At 43.2% G+C, this 24,954-nt stretch overlaps 1 protein-coding gene across 8 annotated transcripts in view; it reads right to left on the bottom strand.

Moving 5' to 3' along the window:
* Nucleotides 1–24,954, bottom strand: part of LOC131931466 (NAD(+) hydrolase SARM1) — a 55,543-nt gene that overhangs the window by 10,731 nt on the left and 19,858 nt on the right. For 5 of the 8 annotated variants that reach the window (XM_059288271.1, XM_059288272.1, XM_059288277.1 and 2 more), the window contains exons 2-3: nt 3,718–4,238; nt 2,538–2,663 (exon numbers count right to left, since the gene is read on the bottom strand). In XM_059288271.1, the coding sequence (XP_059144254.1) occupies nt 2,538–2,663; nt 3,718–4,238 (647 nt within the window). Of the gene's footprint in view, nt 1–2,537; nt 2,664–3,717; nt 4,239–7,497; nt 7,570–8,606; nt 9,302–24,954 lie in introns of those variants that run through there. The other 3 variants (XM_059288270.1, XM_059288273.1, XM_059288275.1) reach the window with 2 other exon arrangements.

The following is a 24,954-nucleotide window of genomic DNA, read 5'->3' as shown; positions in this document are numbered from 1 at the left end:
AATCATTGTATTAACCAAGCTACGCCTATATATCCACATAACAAAAATCCCGAATCTTCTGTGTGATTACATAACCTAAAAACACGCAGCAATGAAACAAAGTAGCTCGAACTTACACAGAAGTCGTCCATTGTGAAACGAAGGCCAGTAGCGGGGGTAGAACGAAGAAAGTCTCTATACCTTGTCCAGATTCAAATGTTGGCCCATATACCTTGTCCAGGCCCGAATATCGTCTGCTCATTTATGTGTGGGTGCTCAAGTTACATTTGTTTTGATTACACACGCCTACACGTATTTCAAAACCGAACCTTCAACACTTTGTGTGTACTGGCAGTTTTAGAACTGGTGGTCTGTCAATCTTGAGGGACGACAAATTAAGGAATCACAGATCCTGCCGGACCAACGTGTGCAGTGACAGATCCCTGAGTTTATGACAGATCCCTATGACAGACCGCTGCCTCTATGACAGACCACCCATCATCGGCCTCCAACAAGGACGTAACTGTTCCCTCAACAACCGAGCCTGACAGCCAGTGACGCAACCACTTCCTGCCACACGCTATTTCTTGTCAGCAAACCGTGGCCTGAGTTCTAGACTGTTCCACACGACACACCGTGTGTGCTCACCCTCAACACGCGCTACACCCGCGCACGTGCTGTGACCTACTTGATGACCTTGAGTCATGACCTCCTGTTTACTTCCGCCCCGCCCCTCGCCTGTTTATGACGTCTCTAAATCAACGGTTGTAGTCTAGTGAAGGTAGCCATGGGCGGAGGTACAGGTGGGTGATGGGGAAATACATTAATGGGATCCACAAAGGGAGAATAACACTAGGGGCTTTAGTGCACAAGTTAGGGCGTCTTCGTTAGAGGTGTATTAGACATGATAGGGTGAGATGTACCATCATTTATAGCAGTATCTGATATGTGTGTGTGGGGGGGGGGGAGTTAAGACATTCTAACATAAATCTATCCGGGCACGGAGTTGTAGCCGACGTTAGCCCTCACCCCAAAACACTATGGTAACACGTCAAAAAAGACCAAGATTCCCCCCCCCCCCCAATTAACAAGTAAATCATACAATCATAACAACCTAACCCAGAAAACACAACCTAACCCAGAAAACACAACCTAACCCAGAAAACACAATCTCGACATTAGAGACCCCAGCCAACAGCTATCTGATCTCACGTCGGCGCCTCTGATGAAAGGTGATGATGCAACGTAGAACACACCTGTACAAAATGGGGCAGGCAGCAGTGATTGCCCTTGTCAGGTGCCAGCACATCATCCTTTTGTTGTGACACATCAAACAATAGCAAATACATTCAAGATGAATAATTCGCGTTTTTATTTTAAATTTTTATAATCAATTTATTTTTTTAATCCACAATTTTTTTCTTTAATCTTCAAAACTTAACAATCAAAATATTTGTTTACACGGAGCAAAAAAAAAAATCTGTCAGGAAAACTTTGGCAAACAGTGAACAAAAACAACTAAAAATATATTGTGTTTTTCTTCTTCTAGAGATGCAACGTGTACCTGCACAAACAATGAAACAACAGTCCTCATTAATTCCATTACTGCCAAAAACCATCATGACCCCCCCCCCCCCCAACCACAAATCACAAACGTAGGCTTGGTTAAGTGGAAAGTAATGTTAGCCTACTAATTAGGTCAAGCACATTCAGATTCCACTCGTACAAGCCAAACACGTGTCTGATCAAAGGATGTAGTGTACAGCGCCATGGCGGCTAGCCAGGGACGGTAACTCTGAGGGAAGACAACAAATGCCCAGCAAATACGTCATCTAGTCATAGGGGTAGGGGTGTGTGTGGAAAGGAACACAAGGCTACAATGTTGTTAAAGAACATCTGAACGAAGATCCTGACAAGTAAAGGTAAACTATTGTTCAAGAAAAATCTGAACAAACGTCCTAACAAGTATTGTTCAAGAACATACACAAACGTCATTACACGGAAAGTTAAAATAATATTGAAGATACTAACGAAGGCTGAACTGATGTTCAAGAACATATAAACAAAGGTCATGGCAAGAAGTTCTAAACTGTTCTGTCCCAAGAGTTCTGATAGAAACTTGTTTCTTTCAGACATTTTTCCAGTGGAAAGGGGGGGGGGGGCACTCCCCTGGAGCACGTACACCCCTCCCCCCCTGGACAAATTTAAAAAAAAAATTAAATAGAAAATATATATTTTAACAAGTGTTTCCTGTACCCTTAGAGTAATATCAGAAAGAAAGCCTGTTTATATGAACACTATTACAGAACTGAGATACTGACAAAAAGAAATGACTGAATAACTGATGAACATTAATAGCAGGCCGACTTAGACAACATCAGACGGACAAAAGACAGACAGAAAATAGACAAAAGACAGATGAAAACAGACAGATGGTCGTGAATTAAGGCGGAATGAAGACAAGAACAGACTGATAAAAGATGACGTCATAAAGGTCCGACTCTTGATAACTCGGATCTAAATATAGAGCACGTGAGCAGGCGGATGAGAGTACTCACCCTCTCGAAAGCCTCAGCACGTGACAGGTCCAGGTAGACCCGGTTACACTCGCTGATGTTCTGTACACTGCTGGACTCGGCGGCCGTCAGGTGGACCTCGTCATTGTCAGGCAGCAGCTCCAGGTCCTGGGAAGGTCATCAATGCGAGGTCACATGTATATGTGTATGTATATGTGCATGTATGTGTGTATGTATATGTGCATGTATGTGTGTATGTATATGTGCATGTATGTGTGTATGTATATGAGTATGTATATGTTTATGTGCATGTTTATGCAGAGGCGTAGTGACCCATTCCGGCGCCCGGGGCGAACTATCAAATTTCCGACCCCTTCCTGGTATAAAAATAGTTATTCTCGTTGACGAGAAAGCGCCCCCCCCCCCTGGGAAATGGTTTGGGTGGGGGGGGGGCGCTTTAATTGTGATGTCACAAGATTGATGCAGATAATAGTTAATCAACCAGGAGAGGAAAGTAATAGTCCATTTCCTGAACTTTGTGCATAACGCAGTAATTTATTTTTTATCCTACCAAGTTTGTCGCCCCCTTAGTGTCGCCGCCCAGGGCGGACGCCCCACCCACCTCCCCTAGCTACGACTCTGTATATATATATAAGTGCGGCACTTAATGGTGTCACCTCCCAGAGGCGTGGCGACCCTTCCCGGGGACAAACTTTCAAGTTTACGTTTTGCACCCCGCCCCCTCAAACTTTCGATTTGCATCCCCCCTCAAGTTTACGATTTGCACCCCCCCCCCCCACCTCAAACTTTCGATTTGCACCCCCCCTCAAGTTTTTCTCTATATATTTTGCTATTTTTTGCCTTGGTGTCACCCCCCTAAATGGTGTCACCCGGTGCGATCCGCCCCCCCCCCGCCCCCTTCGCTACGCCCCTGATATATATATATATATATATATATATATATATATATATATATATATATATATATATATATATATATATATATATATATATATATATATATATATATATATGTGTATATATATATATATATATATATATATATATATATATATATATATATATATATATATATATATATATATATATATATATATATATATATATATATATATATATATATATATATATATATATATATATATATACACTACCGGAAGTGGCCGGTGTGAGTACCTTCTGAACGACTGACTAGACTCACCCTCTTGAGCAGGCTGGCATCAGACTGTGACCTCTCCAACATCCTGTACGGGTCGTGCTGGCGGTTCGAATCCAGGTCACTCTGCTGAAAAGTCGATTCGGACGAAATGCGGTGGAGCCCTGAGCCCGGGCTCTCGAGAAGGTTCTGCTCCTCGTCCTCGGCCTCGTCCGTCAAGCCCCCTGTGGCGAGGTCTAGATGGAAGTTCTGTTGCAGCCTGCGAGCAGGGTTCACGTTCGTGCCCATCCCAGCATCCTCCGCTTCCTTCCAGGCTTTCTCTTTTCCTTTGGTGGCGGCTGCTGCAGTGTCGATTGGCTGGGCTTGACCCAAGGTCATTGGATCGTCTGCTGGTGAAACAACGCGATTGGCTGGGAGGAATTCCGAGTGCTCGTCTTTTTTCACGCAAGAACTCATGGGAGGCGATTCATTTTCCGGGTCGTGAGGTCGAGGGTAGAGCGGGGAGGTGGGTTGGTGACCCGAGGGTTGGTGACCCGTAGACTGGTGACCTGTTGTTTTACGAGGACCTAGGATTAAAAAAGATCACGGGTTAGTACAGCTTAAGAAGTTACTTTAACGTTAATCCTAACTCAGTCAGATGCAATTTTAACGTTAATCCTAAATCAGTCAGGTGTAATTTAACGTTAATCCTAAATCGGTGTGTGAAGTGGCGACTGACGAGTGCGTGTAGACGCAAGAACGCAGGTGGGTAACACAGCCGTGTTAAAGGTGTGTAGACGTATTACAAAAACTTGTAGCCGTGTTATGCAATGTGTAGTGTGTTACAAATATGTGTAGCGGTTTTACAAAGACGTGTAGACGTGTAACGCAGGTGTGTAGAAAAGTGTCCGTGTAACGTGGACCTGTAGCATTGTATAATCTACACACAACAACTCTCTACGACACAAAGGGGAGGTAACACGAAAATAGATTTTGTCTACAGGTAAAGAGAGGTAAGTCAAACATTCTCGACGTGCTGGAAAGTACAAAAATAACAGTAGTGAGCCTATAGTATATTTTCGCAAGGCATAGACTTTAGACGTTGTTATGTGCCTGAAATGACAAAAGTAATATAAACCGTGTGATATATTCTACGTTTAATTATCTAGAACTATCTTATATAGGCCTATATATATATATATATATATATATATATATATATATATATATATATATATATATATATATATATATATATATATATATATATATATATATATATGCGCCCTTCTGTGAAAATAAATGTGCAGCATCTCCCCCCCCCCCCACCCTCCCAGCGGCTCCATTGTCATGATTATTTTAAAACACTGCGGTATGTTTGTACGTCTCCACAGCGAGGGAGAATGGAAGTTTGTAGATCTTCACTGTCGGAGTTAGAAACACCCTGTTTAAAAAGTCTGATTGTTGTCCAGACTCGAGAGAGTCTGCTGTCTGCTTTACCTGTTGGGAAAATATTTTCTTTCTTACCCGTCTATGACTCTGTTATCTTTCTGGGACTTTCCTTTTCATTTCATGCGTTTAACCCCCATCCCCCCCATATACCCCTAATACTTCTCCCACCTTCTGTACTAACGTTTTTCTGATAGACCGGGTTTTTCAGACAGTGGAGGGGGTAACGAGTTAATAAAAAGTAATTAATGCTGCAAACGGAGCAAGTCACTGGGTGAACCAATATAAACAATATGTTTGTCCGTTGATGCGTGGCAAGTCTTGTTTGTTGTATATATATATATATATATATATATATATATATATATATATATATATATATATATATATATATATATATATATATATATATATATATATATATATATATAACGTTTAACCCCCCCCCCCCCCACACACATACCCCTAATACATCTCCCAACTTCTGTACTAACGTTTCTCTGATAGACCTGGTTTTTCAGACAGTGGAGGGGGTAACCAGTTAATAAATAGTAATTTATGCTGCAAATGGAGCAAATCAATGGGTAAAGCAATATAAACAAAGTGTTTGTCCTTTGGTGTGTGGCAAGTCTTGCTCGATATATATATATATATATATATATATATATATATATATATATATATATATATATATATATATATATATATATATATATATATATATATATATACATATACAAAAAGTTGCCATTTTGTTATTTACAAGAAGAATTGCAGTTAAAGCATTTTTTTAAATTAGCATCAGCTCAAAATGAAAGTATTGAAACCAACATCTGACCCTAGCACTAACTCTAACGTTATAACACCGTTAATGACAATACGAATTATCCGGATACGGAAGTACAACTTAATAGATACGAAACGAATAGATACCAAGTGGTTAGTATCAGCGTCTAGGGAGTAACCAATGTAAACAGCCGCCATGATTGTACACAGATGCCGGTAAGCAGGTCAGATTAAAGGGCGGTCACCCTCGCCGCTTGAATAGCACGAGTGTTTGTCCCTGCTACTGTTTTAAACTGCAGGCCTCTAGCAGGCGAACACCTAGTAGGTAAACAATCCAGCCACCCCACATCTAGCCGCACTATGCAGTAATTTGTCCCAGGTATGTAGTACTTTACCCCAGGTATGCACTACTATACCCCAGGTATGCAGTACTTTACCCCAGGTATGCAGTACTTTATCCCAGGTATGCAGTACTTTACCCCAGGTATGCACTACTTTACGCCAGGTATGCACTACTTTACCCCAGGTATGCAGTACTTTACCCCAGGTATGCAGTACTTTACCCCAGGTATGCAGTACTTTACCCCAGGTATGCAGTACTTTACCCCAGGTATGCACTACTTTACCCCAGGTATGCAGTACTTTACCCCAGGTATGCAGTACTTTACCCCAGGTATGCAGTACTTTACCCCAGGTATGCAGTACTTTACCCCAGGTACTTGGGTTACATTAAAAGATTAGCCACAGAACCCGCCCCACCCCACAACCCAGATTCCTATAGAGTGACGTGTTAAGTTCAGGCTAGTTTGGTTGTGGTCTTTGTACGCATGGCCGGCGGTGTGGATCGGTTTCTTGTGGAATGCTGAGCGTGGATTCCATATGGCTATAGTATATTGTTGTCTTTTTACTGACTATTTTATGTATCCTGTTATAAGTAAGGCGTACAAATAACACAACGTTTAATATCCTTTCCAAGATTCCCTTCCATGACAAGTGAACTAGAAAAGTTATGTGCTAGAGATATGCACCAACAAGTTGCCAGAAAAAAAAACTGAAACCATTTATCAAGGTGTGCATAAAAAAACGAAGACATTTTTTCAAATCCTACGGTAGAAATAAATCGGTTTTATGTGAGTAAAAAGTTAAATGAGCCGATGCACGTATCAGTGAGGATAAATACACAATTTCGAAACTAAAAGAAGTATAAACATTATACAGCCTGAAGATTTTATATATATATATATATATATATATATATATATATATATATATATATATATATATATATATATACACATATATATACACATATATATATATATATATATATATATATATATATATATATATATATATATATATATATATATATATATATATAAACGCACACATTTTGTCATAGTACTAATTTTTATATCTATTTTAAGAATATAAAGATTATACTCCAATCAGCCGCTATGAGTAAAAAAAAAACATATCACCAGTATCAGCTATTGGCACAGTATTACATAACGTGCTCACGGTAAAACAATTTCCCTGAAACTCTCAGGTCGTGCACTCCCCTCCCCCTCCCTTAACCAACCTCCCTTTCAACGATACCTCATCACTTACCTGTCGCGAGAAAAAACAATCGAGACAGGTTATTTTCACCACAACAAAACGTAGGGGCACACGCAAGAATCAAATCCCGATGGCTGGCCTATATCAGAGAAATCAATGCTGCAAACCTCGACTGATGAATCCACCCACTCGGGCAGGCACAACCCAGCTTCACACTCCAGCTTCACACTCCAGCTGTAGCTGGTGAGGACGGCGACACGGCTGACGAACTCCCCGATAATTGGACGCAGCTGGTTCATCAAGATAAATGTGCGGTTGTTTGTCCTAGAGATGTAATTACACCGCTAAGTAAAGACGACGTACTGTGTGGAGTTCCCATGCGGTACTCAGTAACCCCATTAACACATCTTAGCCCTCTTTTATAAGCCGACGAGCTTCTCGTTACACTATAGTCCTAACCCAAACCTAACCATAACGCTTATAAAACATTTTACCCAGTCATTTAGACTCTGGACAGTATTGACATTATTAACAAAATAAGTCAACAAAAAATAGACTACGATATAACCAGAAAATAACCACCATTCTCCCGTTGTGATTCATCCATCTTATCCTTAGCACTCCAGTTGAAGTTAAAAGCCAAGCATAGAACCAACAAAACGACAAAGACTCACGATGAGGTAGATATTCAAAACAACTACAACTACAACCACCTAGCGACAAAGGAATGAATGAAGACAGCTACAATAGGATTTTTCCCCTCCCCCTTCCCCACCCACCGATTTGGCATACTGTTGAACTCGCCCCCCCCCCCCCCTCTTGAAACAGTTTCAGTACACCTATTTCTCCCACCAACCCCAGAAAGGTTAGGTCAGCTAGGCCGTGACCGCAAGTTCCGCATCGATTGATCGATCTTTCTACCCACACGTGTATCTCAGCTACGGACGATAAGCTACATACAGCTATAGCATGCTAGTAATGTTGTGTGTTGTACTCTATGCTCACACTCAGCTACAGACGATAGACTACATACAGCTACAGCATGCTAGTAATGTTGTGTGTTGTACTCTATAATCACACTCAGCTACAGACGGTACACTACATACAGCTATAGTATGCTAGTAATGTTGTGTGTTGTACCCTATGATCACATGACCTACCAGAAACTTTCTTCACAGCTTTGTATTTGGGCGCGTCCTCGGCGTCTTCTTCTAACGAGTCGCAATCCATCGACTCGGCGGAACTGACGTCCTCGCTGATCGTGTTGGAGCTGTTCTCCCGCGTGCCCCGGAACCGGCTGAGGTCGCTGTCACATGACTCCGAGTTGGACAGCGTGTAGTCCACGTCGGCCGGCGAGATCTCGTGGTCGTTCTCGGCCTGCCTCAGCCGGCAGCTCGAGCAAACATGGCCGTCGTGACATGCGCACTCCCCGCACGCCGGGTCGTCTTCGTCCATCTCGAAAATGGTCCCCAGGTGTCCCTCGGGCTGAAAGCTGTACAACCCAAAAGCCCCGGGGTGAGTGTAGCCCCCCTCGAAGTACTCCGGCTCTTCCGAAAATTGCCCGGAGCGGTGTTGAGGATCGACGTTGTCGTATTCCTCATAGCTGTAAGCTACACTGTCCTCATAGCTGTAAGCTAGACTGTCCTCGGCCTCGGCGTAGTCCTCGTAGATAGTGTCAGTGCTGTCTAGGGTGTATAGCTCCTTCAGGTACATCTGCAACGAGTTGATGTTCAGACCTTTCTCGGGGTCAAGGCAACCATCTGTGCCTTCAAGGCTGCATGGGCTATCTGGGTCAGAGCTATTATTAGCCTGGTCGCAAAAATGTGAGGATTTAGGGTCACGTGTGTCGCTACTGTTGTTATCTGGGTAAAGTTTATCATTGGCTAGCTCGTCACAGTTATCGTTTAGATCGGACACCTCAGTGGTCACTTGATGACCTGTATCTATGTCTTGTCCATCTTCTGTCAATTGTTTTTTATGCACCATATCCAAGCCTAACCCATCGATGGCCATCTGACCAGTGTCCAGACCTAGTCCTTCAGCAGCCACCTCACGACTAAATGTCGTGTCCGAGTCTAACTTAGCACTGACCACTTGTGTCAAGTCCGCAGACTTGGCGCCTGCTATGTCCAAAAGACAAGAACTAACAAAATTACCCGTTTTGCTTCCAGTCAGCGTATTCTCCTCCACACATTCAGGAATAACTAGCTCCTCCTGCCCTGTAGTGTTTATAAAACCCACAACCTCCAAACCATTTGTCCCTGGGTCATTTGACTCAGGGTCACTCTGTTTTCCCACAGGGTCATGTGCAGGGGAGCTGATGGCAACATGACTGTTTGGACTTCCAGACCCGAGACGGTCATCACTTGTTATAGAGCCAGGAGCGACCGTTTGATTTGGCTCCACACCTACGACAGAACCAGGAGCGACCGTCTGAAATGGCTCTACGACTAAAGGCATGTCTTTAGAAGGTTGCAGACTGATCGGATCAGGCCTAAACTTTGTGATTTTGTTGACGAAATGCCCATCAACACAGGAGTCGAAACATCCATCAACGCTAGAACCAATCTGCTGATCAACGTTCGAGCTAAAAGGTCCCTCAATATTCGAGCTAAAAGGTCCCTCAATATTCGAGCTAAAAGGTCCCTCAATATTCGAGCTAAAAGGTCCCTCAATATTCGAGTCACCATGCCCACCAGATACAGAGACTGTATCCACATGTTCTGAGCTCTTTAACTCACGCAAACTTGGGCAATTCGTGGAAATTTCTTCACTGTAAGTCCCAGCACTAGCACTATCAACCGAATGGTCAACATCCTGATTGTACAGCAAATTAATTTGAGACTCCACACTGTCAAATGTTTCATTAATGAAGACACTGTCCTCTAAGCTATCAGACTCATGGCCAGTCTCGTTGTTGAAGCAGGCGTACAGTCCCTTCTCACCAGACGTTTTCAACGCCCGAATGTCACGTGGTACTAAACAGCTGAAGGCGTCTGACTCACCCCAGCAGTCTTCAAAGGAATCCTCCGTTACGTCACAGTTGTCCCAGATGGACTTGACCACGTGACTGTTGTCCACTAGGTCAGGATACAGCTGGCTAGGGGGTGAGAAATGCCCCGGGGGTGAGGGCTGGAGAAGCGAGACCGCAGAAGGGTCAGTTTGGACATTGAGATCAGGCGTACCGGCACGCTCGTGGTCAGCTGGCTCTACGTGGACGAAATCGTCATCCGCGAGACCTTCGTGCTTCTTCGTAAACACGAAGTATTCCCGCCCGTCTTCTGCCAGCACGTCGTCCGCCGACTGGAACGAGTCGAGGCTACCCGAGTAGCCGGAATAAAACGACTCGACGCTGCCGGAAATCTCCGAGTAGCTTGTTCTAAGAATGAAAGCACCACCGTGTTTATCAGCGTTGGAACATTCGGCGCATTGGTGGTTGTCATGGGCGTAGAGTTGGTGGTGCTCTGTAGGTAGGTTGTCATGGGCGTAGTCTTGTTGGTGCTCTGTGGGATGGTCGTCCAGCGTGTAGTCTTGTTGGTGTTCGGTAGCATGGTTGACCTGGGCATAGTCTTGGTTTGTTTTGGTCTCAAGGTTAGAAGCACTAGAATCCTCTAGAAGTATTGGCTCCAGACACACGCCAACGATACTGAAGTCTCCTGGGTTTCCACATGCCAGCTGACTGACAGTAGACGTTGGGGTCAAAGGTTGACACGTGTTGATTTCTTGACTAGATGGGATTGGTGGTTCTAATGTCTGTCTTGCCATTACTTCAACGCCCAGAAAAGTGGTAGGTTCGCATGCGGCTCCACTTTCAGGGGTGGCAACAGCACTAGAGATACTGAATGTGTTAGGGGTGTCGAAGTCATTCCTGGGTGTAGAGCTAAATATGGTATTAGTGTCAGGGGTGGGTTGAGTTTCGGGGGTGGGTTGAGTTTCAGGGGTGGCATCAATGCTAGATATATCAACGCTATAACTGGCCTGTGTGTTATGGTTGTCAACAGCACTAAGGAGGCTGACAGAACCAGAGGCGTCTCTAGAACCAGGAGTGGTGTTGATGCCAGATGTAGTATCAACAAGACACTCGTCAGATAATTTACAGTCAACAATGTGACCGTCACATGCATCAGAGCCAAATGTCGAGTTTTTAAAACCGGTATCTGAAGAAGCATCCAGAGTTCCTACCATAAAGTGGCCGTCAGGTTCACGGACCTCCTCAGCGCGAGGTTTAAGGAGGTGGTCGAGATGAAGCAGGGTGTTAGTCTCGTGTTTTCCTACAAGTGATGGTCTACTCACGAGCAGGAACTCTTCTTGGTGGTCGGTGTGAGGAATGATGGGGGATGAGTTCTCGTCTGCTGGTGTGGCTTCAACAGTGGAATGTGTTTGGTTGAGTTCAGAGGTGGAGATACTGTCAATACTTAGTACTTGGTCCGTGGTCGCAAAAAGGGATTCGGCGCTACAAGATTCGACAATTCGGGATATGCTAGTAGGTTCTGTTGTGTCTAAAGTAATATTATCACAGCCATTAAAGTACAAAGGGATATCGGCAGCAAGATTTTTGGATGAAGTATCATCAGGGATGTCATCTATAGGATGTGATGTTTTAGTGAGTTCGTCTTTTAGCAGTGGCGATGTTTTAGTGTCTTCTGCTGGAAGTGATGTTTTGGTAGTGTCTTCTGCTGGAAGTGATGTTTTGGTAGTGTCTTCTTCAAACACTGGTGATGTTTTGATGATATCTTCTGCCGGCAATGATGTTCTGATATCATCTGCTTGCAGTGTTGTTTTGATGTCATCTGTTTGCAGTGATGTTTTGATATCTTCTGCTGGCAGTGATGTTTTGGTGTCATCTGTTTGCAGTGTTGTTTTGATGTCATCTGTTTGCAGTGATGTTTTGATATCTTCTGCTGGCAGGGATGTTTTGGTGTCATCTGTTTGCAGTGATGTTTTGGTGGTGTCTTTTGCAGGCAGTGATGATTTCATAGTGTTTACTGCAGTCAATGATGATTCGGTGGTGTCTTCTACAGGCGGTGGTGATGTTTTGGTCACATTTTCTTGCACTGCTGCTGAATGTGTGATGGTATTTTCTTGAGAACACCCCATTTCTGGGTTAAATTCTACTGATGTAGGTTTAGTGTCCTCTTCTGACGATGTTAAATTATTTTTATCATTAGTACACAATGCATTTGTTGGGATAGTACCCTCTCGTACATGTGGTGTTGTACTAATGATATCCTCTAATAACTGTGGCGATATGGTGGTATCATCTGGTGTATGTGTTGATGGTGTGGTGCTCTCAACGTTTGAACGGGACTTTGTAACGATGGTATCCTCTTGTGCATGCGAAGATGTTATGATGGTATCCTCAGGTAAGTGTGTTGATTTAGTGATGGTATTCTCTGATGGTTTTGGTGATGGTATGATAGTATCCTCGGGTAAGTGTGTTGATATAGTGATGGTATTTTCTGCCGAATGTATTGATGTTATGATAGTGTCTTTAGGTGAGCCTGTTGATAAAGTTATAATATTCTCTGATGCTTTTGGTAATGGTATGATGGTATCCTCCGGTAAGTTTCTTGATATAGTTATGGTATTTTCTGGTGGTTTTGGTGATGGTATGATGGTATCCTCGGTTACGTTTGTTGATATAGTGATGTTATTTTCTGACGATGTTTGTGATGTTATGATGGTATCCTCTCCTAAGTCTGTTGATGTAATGATGGTTTCACCGAGTAAGTTTGTTGATATAGTGATGGCATTTTCTTGCGAGTGCATTGATGTTATTATGACATCATCTGAAGGACGCGGTGATGTGCTAGTGATATCATCCGGTAACTCAGAACATGATAAGGCATTCATTTTTAAATTAGGATCATCTCGACTAGAACCGGAAGTCTCTCTTAACGCACTACTTCCGTGTTTCCCATGAACGACCGGTGGAGCTTTGACTTCCGGCTGGTGATCTACAAAGAACCGACCGACCCCAGCACTGGTCTGAAGATCTCTGGGTACCGAAAGCCTCGGTCTGATGTCAGGTTTACGGGTGGCTTTTGTCTCGAACTGACTGACGATTTTAGACACGGAGTGCGTTGTCTGAGCCAGACTTTTGGAACTGTTAGCTGGCTTGGTGGTGGTGGAGTTTGGGACTCCTTCAATGGAACAATCAAGGCTTTGTGTTCTGGCAAGTCTGCGTCCAGAAAGACGCAAGGATTCTAAAATAAACTCCTTCTCTTTGTCGGTGTAGGCTTTGTCTATAGCATGTTGTTCTGCTTCAAAACTTTTCAAGCGAATTCTTTTCGTTGAAGTTTCGGACAGATCCTGGTTAGGTGTTAGATCTTTTCTAGCTATGGAGGAACTTAAAGATGTGAACTTTTCTGGCGATAGGCGGGTGTGAATGGTTGATGAGGGGGGAGTTGGGTCTTGTGCTGGTGCAACTGTACTTTGGTCAGCTGTGCACGGGTCAGCCGGTGAGTCAGGTGGCTTGGGTCTACAATATTTATAAAATTTTGGTTTCGGCGGAACAGGAGGTTTTGGTGGTTTCACTCGATGCTCAGAGCTAGTCGAACTTTCGGCCAAAGTGGATTCTGTGTGGTACGTTTTGGTTGGTGAGGCGTTGGTGTATGTGGTATCATTGTTGGATGTGCTTGCCGAGTCACAGGTAGAAACATTTGATGTATTTGGCAAGTCGCCGGTATAAAAATGTGATTTACTTGGCGAGTCGCCCGTAGAGAAATTTGATTTATTTGGCGAGTCACCAGTAGAAAAACTTGATATACTTGAAAAACTTGAGTCGACGGTATCAGAATGTAAAGTGGCGTCATAAGCATCAGCAGAAATATTGTTTTGTTTACACGGTGTGTAGCACACACCAGCTTCTTTCACAGACAACCCCGCGTTAGCACTGATGTCCTTAGAAACACGAGACACAGAGGAAGTGACGTCACTTACCCGGTTTGTTTCATCCGTCGACAGACTTCTGCTCCACCGTGACCGGCACTTACCCTGCGAGCGGTTTGAAAAGTCTGAACTCGCCTGAGACAACGATTCAAATTTTGAAATTCTGTACTTAAAAACAGGAATTCCTTTCGGCCGCGGAGGCCGTCGGCTTAGCCCTAACGAGTCGATGTAAGCCTCTTTAATTTTCACCCGGTCTAGCCCATCCTTGGATAATCCTTCAGCATCGAAATCCACACTTTCCCGTGTACTTCCGGTCGGCGTGAAACTGTGACGTCGTTGGCCGTCGTGCGACGCCCGGGCGAAAAAATCTCTTTCGTCACACTGTGACGTCAGCGGATTACCACCGAGCTCGTTCTGTGGTGACGTCGCGCCCCGCCCACAGTACACACCCGGCATACTTTCACGTCTGATGGCCGCGGGGGTAACTCCGGTCGTCTGCTGACCAACCGAGACGAGTAACGGCTCATGCTGGACCAGGAAATGGAGGTACTGCTCCTTGAAGTGCTCGATGTCTTGCTTGACCTTGCTGCTGGTAGAGTGCGATCTGTTCTCATGATCCATGGTAGTGGTCTGGATCCAGCAGTCACATGATGATCAGACAACAAACTGTACATCAACTGCGTCACCCCTAAGGTAACTATGTCAAACAGGTACAAAAGGTAATCCTCAGTCAACATTCGAACACAACTTAAGTCAAATACAACAAAAATCACAGCGGGGGCTTAGCATAGCCAAACACTGATTCACATTAGTCCAAACTTTGAGCAAATCTCGGGAAATAACGAAGTTCGAGGTTTCACCGAGAGATCCGTTCTTTGCTCGTGAATTTTGTTACAAAAACAGTTTCACTTAACACCTTCCTAGAGAGCTTTTTTTTATATTTTTGATAAGCTTAAAACAACAACCTTAACGGCACTCGATACTCTTCAAACAATAAGACTTCACTACGTCAGCAGGAAACCTTGTTACACGACCCACAATCCACCGCGGACCAGACGTCTCGCACAAAGTCTCGAGGCGGGAAACTACGTCCACTTTCGAAAAAAAAAAACAAGAAAAAATTTCCCCATCTCGACTGAAATCATGTGAAGATCGAAATAAAGCATTGTGCAGGTAGACTTCTTGCTACACCGGTGGCTGCTTCATCACGTTGGGATGGCGGATACTTGAAAACATATTGTAGAAGCTCGCCGCCTAGCATCACCACCCGACTGATAACAGGACGGCCGGGTTTTGCTGGCACGTGAACAGCGCGCGGTGAAAAAAAAAATCAAATATTTTTTTTTATTGCTAATACACACCGGGGTCATCGATGTGTGTCAGGTGGTGAGGTGTGTAGACATGCATTACGTCAGATGCTAAATTAGGTAAACATGTGTTGTTACAAGATGAAACTGGGACGGGCGGGGGGGGGGGGGGGTGAGGTCAGGTGGTGCGATCTGGAAGGCAGGTGGTCTGTAATCGAATGGTGAGACGAGATGAATGGTGACACAAGATGCGTATATGATAGCTGAGTGGTGACACAAGCTGAGTACGCAACGTTTGAATGGTGACACAAACTGTGTACGCAACGTTTGAATGGTGACACAAACTGTGTACGCAACGTTTGAATGGTGATACAAGCTGAATACGCAATGTTTGAATGGTGACACAAACTGTGTACGCAACGTTTGAATGGTGAGACAAGCTGAGTACACAACGTTTGACTGGTAACAAAAGTTGAGTACACGTTTGACGCAATTTGAGTACGCGTAGGTTAAAAATACGACAAGAATCGTAGATGGAATGAGACGAAGCTCACGTGAAAGTTGTGTGGTGTTCTTAGGTGTCCAGAGTAGATTGAATGGTGGCACACCTTCAAGCAACGGATGTGTGGTGTATCCACGGTGTCAGAATGGTGTCCTCAAATTGTACAAGTCTCAAGGTGTACAAGCAATGTGTACGCACGTCGGCATAAAATAGAACCACACATATTCCATTATCCTGTGACACTAAGATATGTACAAAAATTGTGTACATCAGAATTTGCTTTACTGGGTTATGTACACACAACATCTGGGTTGTGTACACACAACATCTGCTACACTGGGTTCTGTACACACAACATCTGCTACCCTGGGTTATGTACACACATCTGCTACACTGGGTTATGTACACACATCTGCTACACTGGGTTCTGTACACACAACATCTGCTACACTGGGTTCTGTACACCCACCAGCATCAGCTTTGTCTACCAGGTCCCCAACACTCCAGCCCACGGGTCCAGAACAAACAAAAACCACCGTGCCAGAGTTTAATAATGTTCATCTTTTGATCTCCCTTGCCCGTTGACAGGTGGCGACGGGGAGAGAACCCAAAAAAATGACGTCACTGGGTCTAACGCACAAAACCCCTGGAGCTGATTTACACCTGAAGTCACGTGACCCGACACGTCCATTTGTTCCCTAAAACCGCGGGTGAGTACGTTAGGAGAAGCCAGGCACAAGAACTCTACCAAAGTCCATCACGGCACCGACTTGCATCCCCCCTCCCTCCATCCCTACCCCCCCCCCCCCCTTATAACTTAACACAAGAAGCGCAACTTTTGATACGGGTGGTACCCGGGCAAGCAGGTAATAATAGAAAGTTCCAGAAGCCCCCCAGCCTTCCAGACGTTTGAGGGTAATGCCGTCAATGTTGAAGTGAGTGAAATAGTTCACCTTCACGTTACACTTTTTGTACTGGCCGTGTGTCGACACTTTTTGTGTGTGTGCATCGAATGGTGGGCTTTGTGCTGTTCGTTGTACTAAATGGTGGGCTTGATGCTTTTTGTTGTACTAAATGGTGGGATTCTAAAAATTTAAAGCATTTTTCTTTGGTCTAATGTTCAATGTGAATAGAAGAAAAACCTTCTATTAGTATGTTCGATATCACACTGGGGTAAATTTAGAAGAAGTTAAATGAAGTCACGTGAGCAGGTAGATGGTAAGTCAAGTCACGTGAGCAGGTAGATGGTAAGTCAAGTCACGCGAGCAGGTAGATGGTAAGTCAAGTCACGTGAGTAGGTAGATGGTAAGTCAAGTCACGTGAGCAGGTAGATGGTAAGTCAAGTCACGTGAGCAGGTAGATGGTAAGTCAAGTCACGTGAGCAGGTAGATGGTAAGTCGTCACGTGAGCAGGTAGATGGTAAGTCAAGTCACGTAAGCAGGTAGATGGTAAGTCAAGTCATGTGAGCAGGTAGATGGTAAGTCAAGTCACGGGAGCAGGTAGATGGTAAGTCAAGTCACGTGAGCAGGTAGATGGTAAGTCAAGTCACGTGAGCAGGTAGATGGTAAGTCAAGTCACGTGAGCAGGTAGATGGTAAGTCGTCACGTGAGCAGGTAGATGGTAAGTCAAGTCACGTGAGCAGTTAGATGGTAAGTCAAGCACGTGAGCAGGTAGATGGTAAGACAAGTCACGTGAGCAGGTAGATGGTAAGTCAAGTCACGTGAGAAGGTAGATGGTAAGTCTAGTCACGTGAGCAGGTAGATGGTAAGTCGTAACGTGAGCAGGTAGATGGTAAGTCAAGTCACGTGATAAGGTAGATGGTAAGTCAAGTCACGTGAGCAGGTAGATGGTAAGTCTCGTGATAAGGTAGATGGTAAGTGTAAAACACGGCCAGACGCAGGTATAAAATACACCGATAAAATCGAGGCTTTGATGATTGACATCCCACCTGAGAGTTCTCTTATCTCCAGGTGTAAAAATACCTGGCGATTCTAGATTTAGTACCTGAGAGTCCTTTACATGCCGGTACGTGGCTTGAATTGGTTTTTATAGCTTTGGAGCACAGCCAATATAAAGCAGCAAATCCAATTTCAAATGTCGATATAGCTGATCAAAATTTTAAATGTCTTTATATAAAATCTAATATTTATAACTGTACATCCAGCTTAAGGTGATCAGAAGTAATACAACCGGTAGTGTTAGTATCACCACAAACTAAAGACAGGTACAATGGACGTTTCGACCCAAGGTCTTCATCATCACATCTATAGCCTAGTTGATTACAATTTTACATTTCTTAATGGCAATTCCAATAATATACGTCCATAAAAGTTATTAAAAGTTTTGATGTATAAATAAAAAATACAATATAAATTATCAATATAACTGGACACAATTTTAACCTTCTACTTAACTGGCCAATATCAAATACCTTGCACGTGTATATATTTCCATTATGAAATGTTTATATAACAAATCAAGTACAAGAACTAGATCTACATCTCTTCCCATTGTAAACCTCGTTCTATCCCACAACCCACTCATCTCTATGTAAAGATCTAAGAAGTAGATATACATAAACCCTTATGGCGCCCCCGGACCCTCTAACATCGAACTAATGCGTTGGCCATGTTTTAATATCCCCGAGTACAGCAGCAACAATCTGTGGGAGATAGGCGCCAGCTACGTCATCACACCCATGGGAGTTATCTCCCCCTGGTCGAGTTGTTTACCTTGAGAGTGCAAGATATCCGACCCCCCCCCCCCCCCCTCCCCCCAACTGACTATCTGTTCCAGGCTAGTTGACCTTTACCGTTGCTTGCACCAGCGCCGGGGCAGGTACTTATACCTTTGTGATATACAGCCCAGAAGCAAGAAAACTGTACTATCAAATGTTTTACGGCAGTTCCTGTTGCACGGTAAATTTGAGTTCTGGCTCTGACTGGTTAAATTATCTCCCTTCAAAAAAAATTAAGATGTATTACTTCCCTTGCATTGTTTTTTTCTTCTCCGTATTTATTTGACTACCTATTCTTGAAGAAAAAAATCTTTGTTCTAGAAATACAGCAACATAATTCGTTCAGAAAAGCACATTTGTTGCCATCAAACCACGATCAATTTCAGTTTTATAGTTTTCTTCAAAACTTTGGCTTAAAAATTTTCTTTTTTTCCTGGCAAGGTATTCGAGCTACTTCGTGATTAAAGAAGCACCTTAGTTTCTGATGCAAGTACATTTTATATGTTCAGGTTATTGGCTGGAAATCACATGAATATCAAAAGAAAAAAAAAGCCGACATGCATATTTTTACCTATAGCAGAGGCCAATGTGTAGGTAATGGGGGAAGGGGGAGGTGGGTTTAAAATCGTGCAGTTTTTATGTCGATTTTTCGAAATACCGTAAAGCTGTTAATGTTTGAGCTAAAAAAGATTTGGTTCATCATTTTTTAAAAATGTATCTGGTATGCATTTAGACGAATACAATTGAATGTTGGTTGAGCCTAAAACCTGTATGCTATTTATACCTCTACAGCGCACAAGTTTTTTCTTATAACATTTTTACAACACATACTCTCCTGTAGAGAGTGTGTGTACTCACACACGATATGATTTACTTCCTTTTCATAGCAATACAATACTGCAGCGTCTAACCAGGAAAGATCTAAGCTTGTCAAACTATCATAGAGAAAGTACACATACATTGGTTGTATGCTAAATTAAATTTTATTCTGATAACTTGGTAGGTAGTCGCGTACAAAACAGGAATCGGCACCAGATTCTTTTTAGCTCTGGCCAGTTTAATAACCAAAGGACAGAAGCGACCGATACACAATAATCAAACCGATATCCAAGCCAGTTAGTTGGAGTTTGCCGTGTTGAGTGTTGAGGCCTGCCTGGCTAATGGGAGACACCACCTGGGCCGGTCATGTCCGTGTAATATAAAAAACCTCCATGAATCTGTTATTTTTAATTTTGTCCAGCTTTTCTTAGCAAAAAGTTTTTCTACTGTATAACTTATAAACATCAGCACTAGTGTACATTCGTAAGGTCGGTTGATGTGTGAGGACTGGTGTTATAAAATGCATATGAGTCCAAGAAGAAAATATAAAACCGTAAGTTTCAGCCCATGACTGCTTGGTTGTAGAATCCCTCCCCCATGTTAATGTTAATCACGTGGTCGATGCCACCAAAATGGCTGGGCTTGTAGCTGGTAATTTATGTCATTGCCATCGCTTGACCTTTAGTATGGCCTGGTCATACTAACTACCATTTCGGCTATCGGGCCATATTCACTGCTATATCATCTATCGGGCCATATTCACTGCTATATCATCTATCGGGCCATATTCACTGCTATATCATCTATCGGGCCATATTCACTGCTATATCATCTATCGGGCCATATTCACTGCTGTATCATCTATCGGGCCATATTCACTGCTATATCGGCTACCGGGCTATATTCACTGCTATATCGGCTACCGGGCTATATTCACTGCTGTTTTGAATACCAGGACATATTTACGACCATTTCCACAACCTGCTACATAATGAACCACCTCCCAGCCTAAAGTAACGGACAGTCTAATAGCTATCATCGCACTCAATCCCCGAATAGGAAAAAAAAATGCTCATATATGTATGTAGTCGATGATCGAGCTCAGTCGAATTTTGTGATCCCCAGTAAAAAACGTGTGTGGGGTCAATGTTTCTCCCAGACTTTTTTTTCCGGGGGGACGGGGGACGACGACGACACACGACACTGTTAAAAGTAGATATTTTCTATATAAATTCTATTTCGTTCAGGGGGGTGGGGAGACCCCCGAAAAGATGCCTGGAAGAAACTCTGTGTGGGATGCAGTTAGGTCCGGGTGCAGTCAATCTATTATGGACGACGTTTATGGGTGACCTCTAATGTTTAGAAGTCATGAAACCCAAAAAAAAAACACGGAAACAGGTGTCCGCACACGGTACTGCATCAAGGCTATTTTTAGACAATCGCGAGGTAATGCTGCTTTAATAACAGAACATCAGATAGTCCTAGGATCCGAACCCACGACTAAAAACACGTACCACCCAAGCACAACACCAGCGAGCAGGGTTTCTTTCAGATATTTTTCTCCGGGGGTAGATGGGGGGGGGGGGGAACTTGAAACTTCTGGGATGGGAGGTGGGGGGGGGGCTGTCGGACAGAAAATTCAGGGGAGTGGGGGGGGGGGCGGACGGACACGTGTTAAAGTATATATTTTCTATATAGATTATCTAATTTTGCTATTTCGTTCGAGTGGAGCGGTAGACTTGCATGGGGTGGGGAGGGGGGGGGGGGCTCGTTCTCTCGAAGAGATTCTAGAAAAGGAACTCTGTCAGCATAAAAAAATCACTTAACGCTACCAAAACGCTCGCTTTAAGACTCTCGCATTATGGGGATAATAAAGGCAAAATGTGGATGCCAATGACGCCGAAATGTTAAATTAAATGTTTTACAAATTACAACTAAACGGTGTTTAACCTTACTGGGACGTCAGATTGGTCTTACAGATCTTTAACACTGCAAGCTACGGCAACAAGGGAGCAACCATATCATCAGAATTTTAAAGACAAATTGTGTACATTTTCTACTGAAGTATTTCATTGACTAAAAAAACGTTAATGAAAAACGAACATCTTTTTCGAGTCGTATTTTAGTCTAGATTTTGTATCTATTGCTTTAAAAAAAAGTAAGAGGGCGATCTTCTGGTACGTTGTACAGCGGGGGGTTGGACATACGTACATACCTACATACACCGTACAGATGGCGCGCGGGTGCACGGGATGAAATGTTTACCAAAAATTAACCCCTCTAGGCCGGCCACTTTTGGTGGCAGGCGTAACGTCATACAAACAAGGAATTAAGTGGCGCTGTGTGTGTATGTGTGGAGGGAGGGACGGGATGTGTGTGTGAGTAGGGTGGAGTGAAAGCGGTTTACTATACAATTTAAGTGGTACAATATGTGCTTGGGGTGCGGATAGTTCTAAAATTTTAAAGTGGTGCATTATGGGGCTAGTAGCTTCAAGAAACTACCATGGGTGTGTGTGTGGGGGGGGGGGGGGTGTAATATATTAAGTGGAACAATAAGTTCCGGGTTGCTAACCCAATTTCAAATATGTTTGTAAAATCTGAAAATTTTCACGTTCACGATTGACCAACTGGTCAAGTTAAAGCTGGAAACAGTAGTCTGGTATGTAGGAGACATATCTCTCAGTACAAATTGGTTTCATTACATGTTTGTTTACATGAAACACCTGAACGCCACATGCGTCAGTTTTTCTTCCAGGCATATCTACGGGGGGGGGGGGGCGAAATTTTTTTACCGCCCCCCCCCCCCCCGGAACGAAATGAAATGTATATAATTTAAATAGAAAATATATACTTTTAACAGTGTCCGCCCCACCCCCCCCCCCCCCCCCGATGAAAGTCTACCGCCCCCCTCGACAATTTCAAGAGCCCCCACCCGCCGGAGAAAAAAGTCTGGAAGAAACACTGCTTACACATAACACTAGCGGGTGCAGACATCTTTAGACAGATGTCGTCCTGTATTAGTGGTTGCTACATTTAAAAATATTCATACGCGAGATACTACACAAGCACACGACCTTATGACAATATTGGTTTCTGTTCCTTAACTTAAAATTTGTGTCATGTTCTATAGATTAATAACCTAACCATTTTTTTTTAATTGCATTATAAAACACATTTTGATTTCATCATTGTCATACTTATGGAGGCGGTTTATAATGTTTGTTTATTTTTTAAAAGATCCTCGATTGCATCTTTTAATGATTCCAAGATGATGCACATCTAGGGACATATAATTCCAAATCTTAGTGTTTCATGTAGATTGCAGCATGACTAAGTGAATATTTACATACATTTGAAGACAAAACTAAATCTATCCCTCAAGGTGTTCAACAAATTACCTTGTTCTTGACAGTTTTAGCTAAATTTTCAGTTAGTTTTTAACCAGTTAAGTTTTAGGCGTACATTCTTATCACAGGGCGGTGATATGACATTTACACTAACATGTTTCGCTTAATTAATAAGCACGTATGATTCATCTATCAGGTCTACATTTACACCCCCCCCCCCCCACAGTCAGCTATGAGCCCTCGCATTGTGACAATTCTAATCACGAGCGTATAGATAATGTACGACATCCGGTGAATGGTCAACTACACTAAGTGGCCTATATCTCTTATATGAACAACACCCACTTGTGGGCCTACTTGTGTGACCCATATCACGTAGTTGACCAACTGCGTTATATGACCATCACTCACATGACCGAAGTCACTGTTATGACAACACCACATATGTATAACCAACATCACATATGCATAACCAACATCACATATGTATGACCAACATCCCAAATGTATGACCAACATCACATATGTATGACCAACATCACACAATCATGACTAACATCACACATGTATGATATACATCACACATGTATGACCAACATCACACATGTATGACCAACATCACACATGTATCACCAACATCACACATGTATCACCAACATCACACATGTATCACCAACATCACACATGTATGACCAACATCCCACATGTATGACCAACATCACATATGTATGACCAACATCACACAATCATGACTAACATCACACATGTATCACCAACATCACACATGTATGATATACATCACACATGTATGACCAACATCACACATGTATGACCAACATCACACATGTATGACCAACATCACACATGTATGACCAACATCACACATGTATGACCAACATCACACATGTATCACCAACATCACACATGTATCACCAACATCACAGATGTATCACCAACATCACACATGTATCACCAACATCACACATGTATAACCAACATCACACATTTATCACCAACATCACATATGTATTATCACTTGTCGTATACGACAGTCATCATTGTATATGACCAAAACACTGTATACGCTGTTTCTTTCAGAGATAAAGCATAGTATTATATATAAACAATATTTTTTTCTCGGCGCTAATATGTTGCGAGGGTGGGGGTGGGGGGCATCTCCTCCATAGAGAACCCTGAAAGAAACTATATCCAACACCACACTGGCTATTGGCTAGCGTCAAGCCAAGTCTGACCAGCACCTGAGTGACGACCATCTCTAGGTGTCGGGTCACCAACGCTGGTTGTATGGCTAGCATCAGATGTCAAGCCAAGTCCTACCAGCACCTGAGTGACGACCATCACTTGGTCTAAGCCTCGGGTCACCAACACTAGTTGTATGGCTAGCATCAGATGTCAAGCAGCATCTTGTCCCTCCCTTGTCCCATTACCACAGCACTCCCCGTCCCCTCTTGCCAGTGTTATCAAATGGGACTACAAGGGGAAGTCACCCTTAAACCGTTTATCTTATCAAAAACATGTTAACAGAGGTTAAAGCAGCCTACACCCAACAAAGAGATCATACAATTTAAAATAAGACATTGCCTAATCTCCCACGCTCGGTTTATCCTATTCATGGCATGTCCCCCCCCCCCCCACACAAAGCTTTAGCATGGATTTAAATGTCATTTTCATGGTCCTTCAAATAATTAAACGCGGGGGGGGGGGGGGGGGTGTAAGATGTCAATAATGCCCTATTAACCTCCAACCCCCTCCCAAACTAACACTACCTGGAGATTAAGACAGGATTGTATTTATTAAAAATAAACAAAGCACCCCGATCACCCACACACTACCCTTTAAAATTTCGTTGCCTTTTTTTTCCTTCTAAATTTCCCATAAATGATG

This window comes from Physella acuta, unplaced genomic scaffold, assembly GCF_028476545.2.
Source record: "Physella acuta isolate Inbredline_101_S28 unplaced genomic scaffold, ASM2847654v3 ptg001975l, whole genome shotgun sequence".
In the NCBI taxonomy this organism is placed as follows: Eukaryota; Metazoa; Mollusca; class Gastropoda; family Physidae; genus Physella; species Physella acuta.
This window is presented reverse-complemented; position numbering and strand designations above follow the sequence as displayed.